Source organism: Phalacrocorax aristotelis, chromosome 2 (assembly GCF_949628215.1).
Source record: "Phalacrocorax aristotelis chromosome 2, bGulAri2.1, whole genome shotgun sequence".
NCBI lineage: Eukaryota > Metazoa > Chordata > Aves > Suliformes > Phalacrocoracidae > Phalacrocorax > Phalacrocorax aristotelis.
In genome coordinates this window covers 130,286,941-130,305,525 of record NC_134277.1, presented here as the reverse complement: position 1 = coordinate 130,305,525, position 18,585 = coordinate 130,286,941, and the positions used below count along the sequence as shown (strand labels likewise).

The following is an 18,585-nucleotide window of genomic DNA, read 5'->3' as shown; positions in this document are numbered from 1 at the left end:
TAATCTGCAATTTATGTCCTGGTAGCTTTCAAGAATCAATTCAGTTCTCTGCTCTGCTTTATTTGTTGTCTCATTACATGCCTCAAGATTTTCTCATTTCCGATCTTCGATTTGTCATTTCAGTTACGTGGGTTTTAATTGTATGGAGATCACTGGTCTGTTAATTTAGGATCCTTAATGCAATGGGAAAGATCTCAGGATACACAGGCATAAATCTCCATCAAGTGTTGCCTCACACAGATTGAAGCTAAATAGTTTGAAATCTTAACAGTGACAGAATACTTCAGTCTTAGTTTTGGCCATAGTTTTGATAGAACAAGAGATGATGGGACCGTGTAGGTTATTTAATCCAGCTTCCCTCAATTCTTGTCAGGAACAGAGAGCCCAAATAAATTACAATTAATGTAGAAATTTTTTAGTGCTTAAGGCGAAGATCCTCAAGACAGCGACGTGCTATAGGAAAACAGCAGGGAAGAGATGAGAAATATTACCAGTGACTTGGTACTCATAGCAGCAGTCAAACCTAAGTGGAAGTATTGAATCCGGTGTGGAAATAGAACCACAATGCTGGAACATATCCCAAACAGAATGCAAAACACCTCCAGATGTTCGTGCCAATTTGTCCTGGAGCATATTCATTCCTTATTCCAGATAAAGCGTGAGAGAACAAGGCCCACTAATGGCATGTGAGCACTGCCTAAAGCAAAGTCCAATATTTCTGAGAAAAATTAATCCGCCTCCACATAAGCCAGTTGTGTGTCCAAGGCAATTGGCAGAAACGTTACAAGTTCAAAACAGGCAATACTTAATTTTTTTTCCGTATGTGTGAAAGAATAAAATGTAAACTTACAACTTAAATTAGTTTCTTAATTTTTTGAAATATCTGTATCTGACTCTTTTCATGTTTGGCTTCTAAACTGAAAGAAACAAAACCTCCACCCTATGGAAGTGGACTTTTTTAGAATATCGGTTCTGATTTGTATTTCAAACTTACTAAATTTGGTGCTGGGTTTTGTGTTTTCAAGGCTGCTGACTTGGCAACCGGTCGGTGGGGAGCTTAGCTCTGGATCTCCCTCTGATGCAAAAGAAAAACTGGTAAGCTACTGAGATAAAAAATATTTTAAAAGCTTGCAGGAGTTTGGTACATATGTGTTGTGATGTAGAATAAGTGAAAAGTATACTTGGTTTAAACCCATTTTTCAATTTTGATGTACTTGAAAAGGTTTGGGGTGTGCTTTTTGTTTCATTTTGCTCAATGTTCTCTTTGATGTATTGACATGATGAGAAAATGCTGGAGGTGGGAAGATTGCCAGTTAGATTGACTTGTATTTCCTTCAAATTTTCTCTGGTGGTAAGAACCTAAACATCAGTGCTTAAAATAGAAAATATGTATAACCATCAGATTTCTTAGCACTGATTGAATAAACTGATGTAACACTTGGATTTGCCTACAAGTGGCAGCCCTGTAGCTACCTGACTACTGATGATTTTGCTTTTGGACGTTCTCACAAAATTGCTGCATGAAGTTCTTTATAGATTAATGAAGCATTTGATAAAAATTGTCCAGGGATATGGTCCCAAATGAGTTCTACTACGAGACACTGACCCACTCTATTTATCTTTATGGAGTGTTAACATAATACACTTGCAACAGTGTGTAAATGTTTGTGATGTCCAGTTCTCATTATACAGGTATTTTACATCCATGTGACTGAATGTGCTTGCTATATCTTGACTCGTTTGTAGTGGTTTGATGTATAAAATGTTTTATGTAAACATTGGCTATGTTTTTGATCCATTTATGTCAGCTATAATAGCATGTGAAAACAACAAATGTATTAAATGTTTTAGTCATGAATAAATTGAAAGATCTTTTCTCTTTGAAATAGTTTAACGTGTTTTCAAAAATCTTTTTTTTTTCTTCAGTGTGGAAAGACACTTTACAACTTCAAAATTAACAGAACTTGTGTAATAAATAGTGTTAAAGGAGATACATTTTGGATCCTTTCTTTAAGTAGGGTAGAATTTTTGCAGGCTTTAGATATTTCCATCTGATTTTTCTTCAGGTAGTTCAAATATAATGAAACGTTCTACTATCTATAGACATAATATCTATTAAAAGTATATTTATATTGAGATTAAAACCTTAGTTATTTACTGGTATGAGTTGATCTGTTCTTTATGGAAACTGTAGGTGTAGATGTAAGTCTTGCTAATGCCACAATATAGGGAATTAATGTGTAGTCTCCAGTGGCACTTAGGGAACAAATGCCGATAGAAAGGGACAGTAATTGCTGTATATAACTGCTCTGCAGTTAATTATAACATACTTTTTTTTTTATTAATTATGTTTCCCTCTTTCAGTGAATGCTTTCTAAAATGAAAACAGTAGGTATTACCATTGATTTTGACACTTTACATTCACCTGATGAAGGAGGAAGATGTTTGTTTAAAAAGAAAACAAAACCCCAACAATTCATCTTCCAAAGTCATTGTCACAAGGTAACACAAAGCAACATGGAGAATCAGAACACATTCCAGAGGTCTGCTGAAGCAGCTCTCTGGCAAAGGGATTTTAGATTAGAGCATTTCTTGATATGCATATATTCTCCTCCTTCATCAATGTACTGTGGTAAACTCTGTAGCACCCACAAACATGTTAGTAGGAGCTTATAATTCAGAACATTCAAGGGAGTAAAGGCAGGTAAAGTTTGATGATAACCTCATATTGTTTGGACTTGTCATTTAAGAGCTCTGTGTTCACATTTTCACCCATTATAAAAGGAATACAAATTCTCACAGAAGCTAGTAGAGGTTTTTACTGTAGATCAGGGTAGACTGGAACCTTGCAGCAAACATCATACACTTAATCTGGTAAAAGTCAAACTAACTGTTGGCTGACATACTAAATGAATGCTTGGATGGCATACAAAAAACCTGCCGTGTAATGAAGTATTTGCTGCTGGTTAAATTTTCAATTCGTTCTTAGTAGGTCCTTTTTAGTACATCTTTCTTGAATGCTAATATCAAATACGATTAAAGTGGATGAAGAAGTGCAGTGTTGAAACAGCAAATGTCTTAAGCTTTGAGGAACACAACATTATTGATGATGAGCTTGCAGAGGTTTTCTGTACGTTCATTTTTTTTTCCTTTCTTTCTTTTCAGGATACAATCTCACAGAAGTCAGTAGATATTAATGATTCTATTCAGCCTAGATCTTCAGATGGACGTCCATATCAGCCCAGCGCAGGGTCCACAGTGGGTGAAGAAATGAGTAAAACCAGGCCAACAGCAAGTGCGTGTCTCGTAGTGATTTGGCATTTTCTATCTGTTAAGAGTAGTATTTAGCAGATGTTTTGTATTTTTAGTTGTAGCCCCAGCTATAACTTTAGAAATGCAAGATGAAGAAAGTTTACATTGGTTAAATTTTTGTCTTCATGTAGTATGACAGAATTCTGTTGGACTCTGGTGTGTCCGCATTTTTGACCTGTGCTTTAAAAATCTAGAGTTCAGCTGCTAACTTGCAGGCTTTTTACCCAAAGCAAAATATTAAAAATAATAGTCTCCTTACAAAGCTATGTAAATAAGTATTTGTTTTTCTTCAGAGCAAAGTTCCTTCTGTGCAGAATGCAACATAAGCTGAAAGGGAAAAAGGTATTTACACTGATTTGAAGGGAGTGTATCAAACCGTTAAGATACTTGTGCAAAGTTAGATGTTGGTGCTTAAAATGCTCATGTCTGGTAGTACTAGTGCTTGCCAGAGGTACAAACAAGCATCAGTGGTATCAGTGCTGTCCTAAGTCTCCTCTGCCTGCAGAGTCTCAGCCTCTGGTTCTTGCCATTGCACTGGTGCGAGCAACGAGGTCACTGACTTTTTAGGTAATGTTCAATATTTGTCTAATATATGGCAAGAGACTTAAAAGTTAGGATATAGTTTTTTAAAACCTACCAATTGTTACCATGGCGATCAGTCCTGGTTTTAGAAGAGTAATTCCAATAGGTGGATTCCAGGTTTGGTGTACGAATGTGCTTTTGAAATTAAGCTGTTCTTCACCTTACCCCCCAAAATAGCTCAACAAAGAAAAGAAAGTATTGCAGTTCTTCAGTTAACAAACAATTTTATTTTTATTTTCTTTAAAGAATTTCCAGAACAGAAGTTATTTGCTGCTCTTTTGATCAAATGTGTTGTACAACTGGAACTCATTCAGACTATCGACAATATTGTGTTCTTCCCAGCAACTAGCAAAAAAGAGGATGCAGAGAATCTAGCAGCAGCACAAGTAAGTAGAACTGATGGGTATCTCTCTCTTTAACAGCTTTTTCTCTAGTGGATGAAGTTTCATAAACTCCTGTAACATCTTCTAATTTACAATTTTACAATCTTGCATTAAATTGCATTTGCTGCGCTGGGGCAGCACCCTGTGGAGATTAAAACATGTATTGTTCAAAGGCATTTATGTAACTGGATGTAGATACGACTTTTAATACAGTTTTAAGTTTAAATACAAGTACAGATGAAAACAGGGTAGGATTGAGTTATCACAGGAGCTTGCTGAAGACAATTGTGAATTATTACTTGAAATACCTTTTTTTTTTTTTAATAGAGAGATGCAGTAGACTTCGATGTCCATGTGGATACACAAGATCAAGGGATGTATCGTTTTCTAACGTCACAGCAGCTTTTCAAACTTCTTGATTGTCTGCTGGAATCTCACAGATTTGCTAAAGCATTTAATTCAAACAACGAACAAAGAACTGCTCTCTGGAAAGCAGGTGAATCAGTCACTTTGAAGAAATACCTTGCGAGAATGTGTTACTGTGCTTTGAATTGACCCAAAAATAGGTCAGAAGTACTTTGATGCTGAATGTAAAATTGAATATCAGGCTGTAACTTCATAACCCTAGAGTCCCTAAGGGGAGGAGACCTCATCTGTGCAGGTGCAAATATCTTTTTGATTTCCTAAAATCGAAGGTTTGGCTGGGTTCTGGCTGCCAAGCCGATCCCTGGCTGCAGGTGTGAATCCCATGCTTGGGAGCTGCAGGCAAAAACCCCCAAACTTGGTGGGGGGGGTTGTTTTACCTACCAGGGTATAAGTGAAATATATCATTTTCTGAAACAGAAAAGGGGCACTCTGCAGCATTATGTTTAATCTATTCTTTCCACCACAGTTAGCTATATTAGTATTTTTAATGGTGAATGCATACTGTGAATATGCAGCAAGCCTTTTTGTGCATTGTGCATTTCTGTGTACACAGAACCGTGTCAGCTTGAGCGAGGTAGTATTTATGGGTATGCTTTTTGCTAGTATGGGCCTCTGCTAACAAGCTGAGTTCAATTATACAGTAACAGCTTTGGAAACAGGAGTATTTTAGCCATTTTTATTGAAAAATAAGCAATAAAACAGTATACACTATAGACATACAATTGAGACAAAATGGCTCATTGTTCAGGGGGTTAGAATGCACTTTTATCATAAACCCAGGTTTCACATCTACTTGGCAGCCTATATAAAAATGGGTGCCAAACACAATTATGGTGTATTTGTAGGTTCATTTTTAGCAGTACTCCATTGTACTAAATGTTGTGAGAAATTAGTTACGTACGGTGGTTCTTCTGTCTACCTGCAGAAGATGCTTAGAAGTAGTGCGGGACTGTAAGGAGAATGTCAGATGAAACAAATCTAAACGGATGCTTGGAATTCCTCTAGGTTTCAAAGGCAAATCAAAGCCTAATCTTCTGAAACAGGAGACTAGCAGTCTTGCCTGTGGGTTGCGCATTCTGTTCCGTATGTACATGGATGAAAGCCGTACCAGTGCATGGGAGGAAGTCCAGCGGCGACTACTAAAGTAAGGTCCATGTAGCTGAACTTGTTGATGTTATTTCTGATGTTAAAGAACGTTTATTTGAAAGGACAGACCTCCTCTGTCTGCAGTAATCTTCTTAGAGCCAACACAGTATGGTGGTGGTCACAGCTAATGGTTTTTTGTGTGTGGAGGGTGCTGTGCTACTAGCAACTAATGCTGCCTCTGCTTTTTGTTCTCATTACATGTTTTGCAGGAGAGAACAAAGGTTTTGTCACCTGTTTTTGTTGTTGTTGTAGCATGTGGGTAGGTGGGGATCATTACAGCTCCTCTTTAAAAAGAAGAGCGACCGTCACCTAAACCCTGCTTTTTTCTTTCAGTAACCTCAGATACTTTAGGGAACTGACGCTGTTTGTTCTCATCTGCAGAAGAACACTAAGCTTGAGGAACGAGTGGGCATACAGAAGCTTTTGGCTTTTTGGTTATTCATTACTGTGAATACTAAGGTTCACCTAAATGTTTTTTAGTTTACAAAGTTACTCACGGAAGCATTGGAATAGCAGAGGGCTTAAAACCATGGCAGTAACACAGTGAAAGTATTTTAAGGTTTGTAGACCAGGGAGCAGCTGAAAACTACCATCAGCATGAGATCAGTTTTCAAAGTCTATGTATCATTTTGTCGCATGCATTTTAATACCTCTCAAAGAGCACTTGATACACTTTAAATACATGCAGAAACAGCGTGATCGAGTTTGGGCAGCGTATTTAATACTGAAGTCCTAGGACTTTGGTTTTGAGTCGAACAAAATTGCTGCTTTCTGTTACTGATCAGGCTTACAGTAGCTTTCATAAAACGATGCTCATCTACACCAGGGCTCTACAGTGGTAGAGTTGCAATGCCAAAGCTCCCTCTCTGCAGTAGAGCTCAAAATAAAATGCTGGTTACTAGTTTTTGTGTCTTTTCTCTCTAGTGTCTGCAGTGAGGCTCTGAGTTACTTCCTCACTCTTACATCAGAAAGTCATAGGGAAGCCTGGACTAATCTGTTACTCTTATTTTTGACTAAAGTCCTGAAGATAAGTGATGAAAGGGTAAGTAACTGTTTGGAATGGTTTTTAAGACAATGTTTACAGGTAAGAAGTAGTTCCAGACAGGTCTTTCACGCACAGTTACCTACGTGACTTTAAAAGCTCCTGCTGCTCTGTAGACAGTCTGTGTTGAGGGAATGTATGTTGAAATTGCACTTGACAGCTACTGACAGTAGCAGTGCAGAGTGAGGGCGCAGTTAGCGATAAAATAAAATGTGTCTGAGAAAATCTAAAAGATGCTAAAATTCTTTAGAAGTGTCTGTGTTAAGTTGCTTTACCCCTCTCCTGCTAAGGAAGAGGTTTAGTGGCTGATACTTTATTCAAAGAAGTAGCTCCTGTTTCTGCTTCCAGTGCTACATGTACCTCCCCTTGACCTTCTCCAAAGCAATTCTGCAGTAAATAAATCTGTATTTAGATCTCCCTTGATTTCTAACAAAACTTGGCTGAAGTATTAAGTGAAAGGGGCCAACTACAACAAACAACTTCACTGATAATAGAGAAAGTCTTCCTCTTGAAGTGCAAGCGTTAGCCAGGAGCTGTGTGTAGCTAGTGCGCGTCTGTCAGAGTGCATCGCAGCTGTCTCAGCCTTACTCCAGCACTGCCGGCTTCAGCTTTAAAGATGCCTCTGCCTGTCACTTTGTGGGTTTCTCACCTTGGCTTGGGAGAGTATTTAGAATGCTTCACTTGCTTTCTGAGGTGTACTGATGCATACTAGAGTAATTTCTTCTGTTTTTCTCCTCAGTTCAAGGCTCATGCCTCATTCTACTATCCTCTGTTGTGTGAAATTATGCAGTTTGACCTTATTCCTGAGCTTCGAGCTGTTCTACGAAGGTTTTTCTTGCGGATTGGTGTGGTTTTCCAAATATCCCAGCCACCAGAACAAGAGTCTGGAATAAGCAAGCAGTAGCAGCTAGTGACTGAGTATTGCTCCCTTTAAAAGTTTGTATTCCTCAGCTAAATAAAAGGACCAGGTAGCTGAGCCATTCTGTCTGGATATCCGTAAAAACGGTTTCTTAGTTTGGCAACGCGTATCCGAGGGTTAACGGTACAGATGCTTACAACTGTAATTAAGGCTTGCAACACTCCAGTCCCTGTATTTCCTGATGGATTCTCTCTGTCGGTTCCTCTTACCTGGCTCATGCTGAGCACAGAGCCGGTTTTTAGCACAGTCCTCTAGTCAGCATGGGCTGCGATATCCTTTACTGTCCTAGACAGCGGCATAGCAACAGATGTTTATGGCGGGTGTGAAAGTAAAATGTACCCAAAGAACTATATATGTAAAGGTTTGAGCTTCTGCAAGAAGTACAACTCAGGAGAGCTGTATTTTGAAGGATTAAATGTTTATAGTGAAAAGAAAATGGAGATTATTGTTCATGGTAAAAGATATTTAGCAACTATGTCTGATATTCTTATTCTAAGATTTTTGCACACTCAGGCTGTCTGAGACATTGGTAATCATCCTTCTGTGAAAAATGTACAGAGATGCAGGTCTGTAATATAAACTCTTTAACACTATACAGTTCTTCCTGAATCGTTTTATTTCTGTATTATTGATTTGCTGAAAACCCATAACACTTCATTGTTTACCAAATGCACTAGAAGTTTGGGTTTCTTTTTTTTGGATTGTGATTTTTTTCTTTTCCTTTCCTTTCTTTTTTGTTTCTTTTTTTTTTTTTTTTGGTTTTGTTGTAGCCCAGAAGTTAGTGTTGCTGACTTTTGTCAAGAACAGAGGTAGAAATATCACGGCTGACAAAACTACCTGTAATATACTTGTTTTAGGGCTTTTAAATATAACGAGCCATTGAAATGATGATCCTTCAAGGACTGGAACTTGAATCACTGCAAACAAGTCTAGGTTGTGTCTGCTGTCAGATGTTTTTTGTTTGATGTAGATTTCACTCTTATGTACAGAATTTAATGTTGAGTATATTCAAGTAACAAATCTGGCATGGTTTGGGGATGGTTAAATTTATTGGAAACGTATTCATACTGTGAATTGTGCTCCGATGGTTAAAAGACAAGATTGTCAAGCATTCTGTATTACAATGGATGTAGAAATTTTTTTCAGATGGACAAAATGTATATGGTACAGATCTGTAAAGTTTTCTATGTAAAAAAAAAAATTCTGTACAACTTTCTGTACAATATTTGGTTCTCATCTGGCATATTCTAATCAGGTTATAGGTCAATAAAGTTTTTGAACTCTTTCATCAGTGCAATCAAAACCGGTCTAATCCACAGCTACTTGTTTCACAGTTTCCTTTGCCTCTCATGCTCTCTGTTCAAAGGAGCAAACCCCAGCCCTCTGGGGCCAGAAAGGTGGGTGCCCTTTGGTTGACCAGGATCTGATTTCTCACCGTTAGGCAAACACAGGGTGAAAAAGAATCATAGAATCATAGATTCGTTGGGGTTGGAAAAGACCCATAAGATCATCAAGTCCAACCGCTAACCTATCACTGCCAAGTTCCACCGCTAAACTATATCCTCAAGCACCACGTCTACCCTTCTTTTAAATACCTCCAGGGATGGAGATTCCACCACCTCCCCGGGCAGCCTGTTCCAATGCCTGACAACCCTTTTGGTGAAGAATTTTTTCCTAATGTCCAATCTAAACTTCCCCAGGCGCAGCTTGAGGCCATTTCCTCTTGTCCTATTGCTTGTTACTAGGGAGAAGAGACCAACCCCCACCTCACTACAACCTCCTTTCAGGCAGTTGTAGAGAGCAATAAGGTCTCCCCTCGGCCTCCTCTTCTCCAGACTAAACCACCCCAGCTACCTCAGATGTTCCTCATAACACTTGTTCTCTAGACCCTTCACCAACCTTGTTGCCCTTCTCTGGACATGCTCAAGCACCTCAATGTCCTTCCTGTACTGAGGGGCCCAAAACTGCACACAGCACTCGAGGTGCGGCCTCACCAGTGCTGAGTACAGGGGCACCATCACCTCCCTGCTCCTGCTGGCCACACTATTCCTGATACAAGCCAGGATGCAATTGGACTTCTTGGCCACCTGGGCACACTCCTGGCTCATGTTCAGCCGGCTGTCAGCCAGCACTCCCAGGTCCTTTTCCTCCAGGCAGCTCCAGCCATTCCTCCCCAAGCCTGTAGCTGTTGTCGTGACCAAAGTGCAGGACCGGGCACTTGGCCTTGTTGAATCTCATTCTGTTGGCTCTGGCCCAACGATCCAGCCTGTCCAGGTCCCTCTGTAGGGCCTTCCTGCCTTCCAGCAGATCAACACTTCCACCCAGCTTGGTGTCGTCTGCAAACTTACTGAGGGTGCGCTTGATCTCATCCAGATCATCAGTGAAGATATCAAACCTCCCCAGCACTGAGCCCTGGGAACACCACTCGTGACTGGCCGCCAACTGGATTTGACTCCATTCACTACTACTCAGTTTAAAGAAAAAAAGAAAAAAGGAAGACTAAAAGCGCTTGTAGGTGGACTAGTGAAATGAACCCTGTAGTGCTGCACAGATAGAAACTCAAATACTGTGTTCTGCTTTCTGGAGATTGAAATATTAATATGAAACAGACCATGGAATAAGGGTGGGTGGGAGGGAAGGGCTGGGATTACAGTTCGTCTGACCACTGGCTCAGAATGCATCAACCAGCTGAGCCCTGTCAGTGTTTGATTTTGTAAGTGAAAGCAGAATTGGATTGTTCTCTAGTGTGTTCTCATAAAACTCATGACTAGAAAAGGTCTCTCATGCCTGAGAAAGCGGATGAGGGGGCCTAATCGCAGAGATGAATGAGTCCCCCTGAAGCTGTTCACAGCAGGCTCCAAAAATAAGCGTAAACTACGGAAAAGCCAGTGAAGGGAATTAAAAGGCGTGACCTGCGCCTAAGAGTTTTCTCATAATATTAATTGGGGGTGGAGCAAATCCAAATTGCATTGGTCAACATTAGAAGGGGGAGCGTTGAAGTTATTTTAATTAATTGTAACTGTACAGCCTTTTCTCTTGGGCTGCATTTTATTTTTTCAGTTTTGTTGTGTAATATCTTAAACCACTCTACTAGGCCAGGCCTGAGGTCTTGTCTGTTGGACAGTGATAATTAATAATTCTTAGAGTATAATCTGTCCCATCCTGCTGATGCCGTATGCTCTCCTGTGCCTGTGGCAAACAGTGTTCTTGGTACCACCCTGGAGGTGTTCCTGACAGTCCTGCCCAGGGCACTGTTGCAGCAGCCATTCATGTAGCTGGTACCCCCATCTGCCCAATTCCTTTTTAAATGTCTGCCTTCGATCGCCAGTCAGGGGCAGGGAGTACAATAGATTATCTAAAACGTTTGATAGTTTAGGTGGGGGGGAGGGTGGTTTGGTTTTGTTTTAAACCTTATTGCTTCTTTGTTCTGCTGTGTGCCCCTCTTTAGTAATGATTTTTTTTACAGCATGACCTTGTCATGCCTTACCTTATTTATTGCTTATGTGGAAAAGGCCTAATAGCTGTTTAGTCTTGGTTCACTGGAAACTGAACTCCTCTATCATAATCATTGCTCTTCTGTAACCTCGCGTTAATTCTTGCAATGCCAGACCCGCACCAGCTCTACTCTGGGTATTCAATGCTCATGTCTGCAAGGATTGTCAGAAAAGCAGGGGCAGGAAAGGGGTTCTTTTTCAGTCATCTCAACTTTGCGCTCAGGAGCGTGGATTGCACCCGGGTTTAGTTTGCAGACAGCACTGTCATGATTTTTTAAAAAATTTTAAAATGTAGGAAGGCAGGCAGAAAGGCCCTTCCTACACCTGACCCTCAGAGCGGCAGAGAAAGCTGAAGGGAAGATCTGGCAAGGAAAGGTGTGAAAGACCAAGCGTATCCTGACCAGCAGCCTGGCTGCCACAGGGAGGAGAACTGTAAGGAAGAGTACAATTCACTGCGCAACGTGCTGTTGAGCAGGGAGGTTAAATTAAGTTCAGTGGTTTCCGGTCACAGCAGAGATTAAGGAAGGAACTGAAAGAGGGCTCCTAAGCTGTGTCTTGCAGTTATGTGAGGCTGGCTTTTTGCATCTGTTGGGCAGGGAGTGCCGTAAAACTTTCATTACAGGTCAAGGAATAAAGAAAAATTAAACTCTGTAGGTGACTAGATGAGGAAGAAAAGTTCTCCATCTAGCCTGGCGTTAGTTAGTAGAGCAAATGTATCACAAAGTTCAACATGTGAAGCGACTAAGGAGACCTTGGGCATCAAAACCAAGGGAAAGGCTGGCAGGTGACAAATGGAAGAACAGTATGAAATATATACCGTTGGGCTTCAGCACGGGAGGCTGCCTGCTAGGGTGGTAACAGGCTTATAAAACCTTTTCACCATAGCTGCTTAAAATTATTTTGCATTCCCACCTCTTGGAAATTGAGAATCAAGCAGCCACAAGGCCTGCCCCATACCCACTCTGGCCTCAGGCTTGGGTTATGCCAAGCTCCCTCCATTAGTCACTGTCCAGGGCAGCTGTACCCAGGCTGATGAGCCCAAAGCTCATGGTAACAGCCAGCCTCACCTGGCACTTCCTCTCAGGGAAGGAACATGCTAAATCCACGAAGCAGCCAAGCACAACGCAGAACTGAAGTACAGCTCTCAACAAGCATCTCTTGCTGCCATCATCACAGAATGGCTGCGGCTGTCAAGCAGGTAGACAGGACCTTGAAGGCAGCATTTTAGTAAAAACAAGAGACTTGTTTTTACAAGTTGTTTTGGTTTCATAGTTTGTCCTTCCCTGCTGGCCAAGCTTTGGCCTCTGGCTGGGAACGCCTAACAACGACGAGTGCTTCACCTTGGTGTTTCAGTTCACTGCGCTCCTAAAATCTTGTTTCTACCTGCACAGCCTTCTTGGTAATTGCCCTGTGCTTTTATTCAGCAACTTTCATGTTTTTCTTGCTGCTTTGAAGACAGCCTTAATGTGTCAAGTTTGTTCATGAGTAGATATAAGCTGAAGCAAATGATAAATGGAGAAAAGGTAAGTCTGCCTCACATTTTTAGTAGCAAAATAATTTATTAACTCTTAAATCAGAACCATAAATTAAATATATGCAACAATATCGGTATTTCCAGCACGTAAGAGTTTAGGGGACAAAAGACACATTGCTAATAGTCATTTTTTGATGAAACCGCTGAGCTTTCATGCAGCATAGCTCACATCACTGTATGAAAAGCAAGTGCCCTTCTCCAAGTTACATACTCTTTTACCAAAAGCCTAAACTGCACCTCTGTCATTGGGTTACTCTATTTTCAGAGAGTTTTGGAGTTTGGCTATAAACAAAGCTAAAAATTAACTTTGATTTAATATCAAATTCACACACACACACACACAGCTTCTGTGGTAAGTCCAGCTCTGAGGCTGAAACTTCACTTGTATAAAAAGTGCAAAAACTGCCAAGCTACTCCTCCACTTCCCACGTCACGCAATATAAAACATCCCTGCTCTACATCTCCATTACACTGCAGCTTCTCTTACTTTATTATTGCTACTTTAAATAATACGTACAGCTCCACACTATGTACAGGGAAGAGAACTATCCCTACAAGAGACCTTGGAAAGTGCAGTAGTGCTGAGCAGCCCCTCCCCCGCTGCAAGGCACCTCTGGTCGCAGGGGCTCCAGTCAGCCGTGCGCGGTCGAGAGGCCTTGCCAACTAAGCAGGAGCGTGTTTTCAGGTGGAAGTTTTGCTGGGCTGGACTGTTCAGCCATGAGCCTTTGGAGCGTCTCTGACGTTCCCGGTCGCAGCCAGGGCTCTGTTGCAACCGTGTCAACGGAACCGGGCCGTCTGCCAGCGTGAGGTGGAGCAGCCTTCAGAAGGTCCTCTGCGTCTCCTAAGGAAACGTTATCACCTGAGAGAGGAGGAGAGCAACGTACGCGTGTTAAAGGACGACACCTTATCACATCTTGCCACAACATTTTGTTACATCGAAGAGGCTTATTTATCGGCAATAAATGCATAAAGAATGCTTTTAAGGTACGTTTGTTTGTACTTAATGCACATCTTTGCGTTCTGAGGAACTGGGCCCATACAGAGTCAACAGCTAATGATGCCAAGTCGTTGATGTCTAATGCCAACAGCTCCTACCCCTGCCAGATCAACAAGGAGGCACACAGGCACCCCTGGATGGTTGTGGTAGTAGGTTCTTGCTTTCCCACAGCCTCCTATTATAGCGACAAGTCAAATCTGTCAGCGCATACACGCATAGGAAATGCATATAAAAGTAAGGCCATTAAATTACGGCGTTATGGCTGAACGCTCTAGTATAGCCAGTCTCCTACGCAGGAGAGAACTCAGGAAGAATTATTTTAACACTGGTAAAACACTGGTAAACGGTGCAAATGCAAGCAAGGCAGTACATCACAGTCCAGCACAGCTAATAACCTTAATGCAATGTCATTCTGAAATGCACACTGGGTAGGTCGTCATCTTCCAGCTACAAAACAAACCACACAAAAAAGAGAAAAACCCAAAAAAACAAGAACAGCCTTGTCTTTGAACTTGCGGTCGTTACCACTCTGACCGCTACTATTACCTGTTTCTATTCAGTCAGCCATCACACACACCTAATACCTGAATCACACAGTTTTTAGTGCGGATTATCAAACAACATAGTTTTTTATATATATATATATATGTAAAGCATATAAATGTATCATTTCTCTGTGCTGTTCCTTTTTTGGATTCAGAACGATACTAATTCCAGTAAAGCGTAACAGAATTGTATATTCTTTAAGTGATTAAAATAGTTCCCTTAAGCAATTCTTAAGTGTCATGTAATTTAAGTATTTGGATGATTTTTTTTTTCCAAACTTCAGATTTTTATTCTGGGGAAAAAAAATGTCAACTTTTAAAAATTTTATTTTAAATCAAAGCTCTTCTGAAGCTTCTTGTTAAAACTTGAAAGTTAGTTGATGGTCTAAGCACGGGTGAGAGAACCCAAGTCCTGCCGAAGCAGCAGCCAGGCACGTAGATGTGAAGGGAACAACGGAAACCGCACAGTCCCACATACGTTGGGAGCAAAGGCTCAGTTTTCCTTAGTGTCTAAGATGGGATGCAGGTTCTGAAACAGAACGCCCAATCCTTTTTGTTCAAAATAACTTGGCAGTGAATCCACTAGTTCTGTCACATCATACAGAGGGTGATCTGATCTTCCTACAAGCCTTCTCAGTCTGGTAAAACAAAACTTCTCTGTAAAATCAGAAGTGTAAACAGCCCGCCCTCTCTCTAGGGCCTGTCGCCTCCTTTGCTTGATGCGGGGTTTAAAGCTGGCAGAGCGAACCTCTCTCCTAAATCCTGGGTCAGATGAACCCTCCTGTGGGTTGGAACCCGCAAGTTTTTACATCCGTAAGTTATGGTGGGGTTAACAACAGCACACAGCAGGAAAAATAATACCTGAAGATTTTCATTTTGATACCTTTTTAAGAGTCGATATTCAGAAACAACAAAAATAAGGTAAGGTATTTGTTCAGAGACAAACTGTGGACTTTCAGCCCAGAAGGCTGCATTTCCCCAAGTTCAACTATTCCTGCCTTCAAAGACAAAGCCATTAGATCTTCCAGCAGTCACAGGTAAGATCGTAGTGCACGTCACTGTATCAGACTCATTTGGTGCTGTTTTTAGAAAGCTCAACAGATCAGCGATAGTACAAAACTTGCTTCATTGTGAATTTCAACACTTTTTGCATACTCCATAAAAAACTGTTCTTAATTGGGCCGTGTATAAAGAGTTTTCTTTGGAGTTGCCACTTGACAATTCACAGTTTGTATTTGGAGGCTGGGGATAAGCAGACCTCTTTCCTTCACCAGAAATACGGATTTAGAAATTGAGTGGTGTCCAGACTCCCGCTAAACGCTGCCTGCAGCACATCCTGCCCCTAGATGAAAACAAACTCCTTCAGCGCCCTGGAGTGGATATTAGTGTTTGTCTTCTGTCAGCCTGCGTTTACCAGGAGTCAGTGCTGCTGCCTGCTGTAGACCTTCACAGGCTCCAGCATTCCTTAAAGGCAGAGAGGAATGCCTAAAAAATCTCAAGTAATTTAGGCAACTTCTCTTACATACAGCAGGGTCTCAGCCACATACCTAAGGTGCTCAAAGCTGTGAGAGTTCTCTCTTCTGTGACTCCATCTGCTCTTGTTTATGCTGCTGCCTTACAGGGACTTCATCGCCCAAAGTACTCACCAACTCTACACTGATGAGAATGGTTTTTTTGAGTGGGTGAAAACAGAGGAGGAGGCCTGGCCCCAGTATGCGCTAATTTTCCAATTAAGAAAACAATTCTAGGGTGGCTTTAGGGTTCCCACATCAGTCCCATAAAGAAAAAGTGAACTGCTATGAACAGAGCCTCCTGACTATGTCAACCGGATCAGCTCTTAAAATTTATCAAAGCCTGTAAATGGCCATATCCCGGTCATTTAAAGGGAAGGTAATCAGTTGGGAGTTCCTTAGTTATGTATTTGGCAGGGTTGGTTTCTCCCAGCAGCGTCTCTAACGGTGGAGGAGAAATAACAGTCCTAGCTGTCAGGAAAGCAAGAGGATGCCACAAGGGTTCCATCAAACTGCTAGGGAAAAGGAATACAACCACTTGGCTTCACTCTTGTTTTTGCTCGGGTTTTGTTTTTGGGTTTTTTTGGTTGGTTGGTTTTTTGAGTTTGGGTTTGGGTTTTTTTTTTTTTTGTAATGTCAGTGACTATTAGGAAGGAACAGGAGTGCAGGCAGCAGCGCAGCCCCAGCGACCGCAGCTGAGCAAAAGGATCTCTTGTTACATTTCCAAGAGGCACATATGCTAAGGATGAGTGATGGTCCCCATATGTTCCAAGGAACAAGCTACATACAGGCATATAAATGTGTGTGTGTCTGTATATATATATGTACACAAACACACACAAAGTATATGTATCTAAAGGCTGAAGCTCTGAAGACCGTGACAAACAGAAGGCAAACAAAAGAAAAGGTGTAGCTCATATAATGCGAGGTGAAATTATAAAAGAGGTGAGATGATAGAACAAGGGCAGAGATGATATTCACATAGCAAAAATGTATAGGTGGAATGAAATTAGTAAAGCATTTATTTTTATTATAGAAGAAATTAATATGTCAGGGGGGTTAGTGATTTAAAAAAAAGTATCCCAGTGAGATGGCTAAAACAAAGGATGAAGTGCTTGTAAAAATACCCATAGCAACAGAACTGGAAAAACTGTAAGCATCTGTACTCTCATTAAGATTATAAAAGGGATACTGATACTGTAATTGCCTAGACAGCATAGCAACCGCCTCCTAAACAAAAAAGGGATATTTCAGATTCGTATGAAAGAATCATTAGCACGAAGTGCACCAACTGGGTCATAATCCGTGTGAGAAATTGAAGGCCATTAGTGGTTGCTATAACTGGTACCTCATACACAAAGTGGATGTACATCAGGCAGTCAAGCCTATGGAGAAGCTCTGCAATAAACTCCAGGAGTTTGATGTATTATATGGTCACTAGACATACATAACAAATTGAAGTGCATATATAGTGAAAAAAGTATCAACATCAACCTCAAATACTGCATGATCATTTATGCTAAGAAACCAACAGAAAATCTAAATTAACTAGAAATCGAAGTACTACTTTATACACAATTTTTTGGCATATCTTCATGCTGGTTGGACCACAGACATCTGATTCCTAGGAATGCCAATAAACTCACACAGGCACCCCATCATCATCAATCAGTCAGGAGTTTCATTTCTTTCCACTAACATTTCAGCTATGCAGCTGGATATCCACATCGTACCGCTAGCAGTGACACACTGCAGTGTTAAAAATGGGACAGACAGGACAACTATGAGTGGGTGATCAGACAGGAGTTAGAGCATCTTTTCCTATCACCCTCCTCTAAACTTACTCTAAAAGCTGTGTTGAAGTTTGCTGGGGGACCTCTTGCACCAGCTACAGAGCTCTATAAATAATTCCTATGTTTGAGCCAGTTGCTCACTGCTCAGCTACAGGCAGTCTATTAATATTTGCTCCTTTAATTATTTTAATTACTTCGTATTCACTGCATCATCTCCACCACACAGAGCATACCTAAGTAAGCAGATTTCTGCTGGAGCTCAGTCAGTCTGTGCAATCGTTCTTCATTCTTGCCTTTCAACTGATCAGTATCAAGGCTGAAACTCGAGTGCAAAGAAAAGCTGTCAGGCTGCAGCAACCACGTCTGGCCTGGCGGAACATCCTCCTGCAGAAAATCCAAAAATGCACAAATCCTTCAGTTAAATAGCTTCCTTTTTAGAAGGGCAAATAGCTATACATGTGCACTCTCAGTATCCGTATCACCCTAGCCACTAAAGAACCACAGGAACTGACGTTATATCTGTGGTCCACCTTCATATTTAAGCCAACCCAGTTGTCATACATACAGCACGCTCCAAAGCTTTCTGCTTTATTCGTCTCCTCTCCCTTGCAGAAGGTGGAAGCTGTGGTGATAAATTAACTTCTAAGGCAGGAAATGTTTCCCCATTAGCACCTGGAAAAACAAGTGAAACAATTTTCAAATAAGTCAAAATACTTGACAGTGTTCAAACCTGTTTATGTTTGGAAATGAACCAATATATTGCACTTGATTTAACCACGGGAATCAAAGGAGTGTATTCATTAGGACATCTTGCATGAAGCCAGTATAAGCCAGATGCAGACAAAAGAACAAGGTACCACAACAGCAGCAACGGATGAACTTCAAGCAAAGGCAAGAAATA

At 40.9% G+C, this 18,585-nt stretch overlaps 2 protein-coding genes across 27 annotated transcripts in view; one reads left to right on the top strand and one right to left on the bottom strand.

Annotated features, from left to right (window-relative positions):
• Nucleotides 1–9,098, top strand: part of ARFGEF1 (ARF guanine nucleotide exchange factor 1) — a 99,878-nt gene extending 90,780 nt beyond the window's left edge. Inside the window, exons 33-39 of the mRNA XM_075085168.1 lie at nucleotides 1,026–1,095; nucleotides 3,166–3,295; nucleotides 4,141–4,280; nucleotides 4,605–4,773; nucleotides 5,709–5,847; nucleotides 6,774–6,891; nucleotides 7,631–9,098. Coding sequence (XP_074941269.1) covers nucleotides 1,026–1,095; nucleotides 3,166–3,295; nucleotides 4,141–4,280; nucleotides 4,605–4,773; nucleotides 5,709–5,847; nucleotides 6,774–6,891; nucleotides 7,631–7,795 — 931 coding nt within the window. The 3' untranslated portion in view covers nucleotides 7,796–9,098. The remainder of the gene's footprint in view (nucleotides 1–1,025; nucleotides 1,096–3,165; nucleotides 3,296–4,140; nucleotides 4,281–4,604; nucleotides 4,774–5,708; nucleotides 5,848–6,773; nucleotides 6,892–7,630) is intronic.
• A 3,740-nt stretch (nucleotides 9,099–12,838) lies between these two features.
• Nucleotides 12,839–18,585, bottom strand: part of CSPP1 (centrosome and spindle pole associated protein 1) — a 65,738-nt gene continuing 59,991 nt past the window's right edge. For 25 of the 26 annotated variants that reach the window (XR_012659236.1, XM_075085195.1, XM_075085171.1 and 22 more), the window contains 3 exons: nucleotides 18,250–18,356; nucleotides 17,918–18,068; nucleotides 12,839–13,697 (listed from right to left, as the gene is read on the bottom strand). Coding sequence is in view for 25 of the 26 variants with exons in the window: in XM_075085195.1 (XP_074941296.1) it covers nucleotides 13,471–13,697; nucleotides 17,918–18,068; nucleotides 18,250–18,356 (485 nt within the window). In the remaining variant the exon portion in view is untranslated. Of the gene's footprint in view, nucleotides 13,698–15,973; nucleotides 16,037–17,917; nucleotides 18,069–18,249; nucleotides 18,357–18,585 lie in introns of those variants that run through there. The other variant, XM_075085186.1, reaches the window with a different exon arrangement.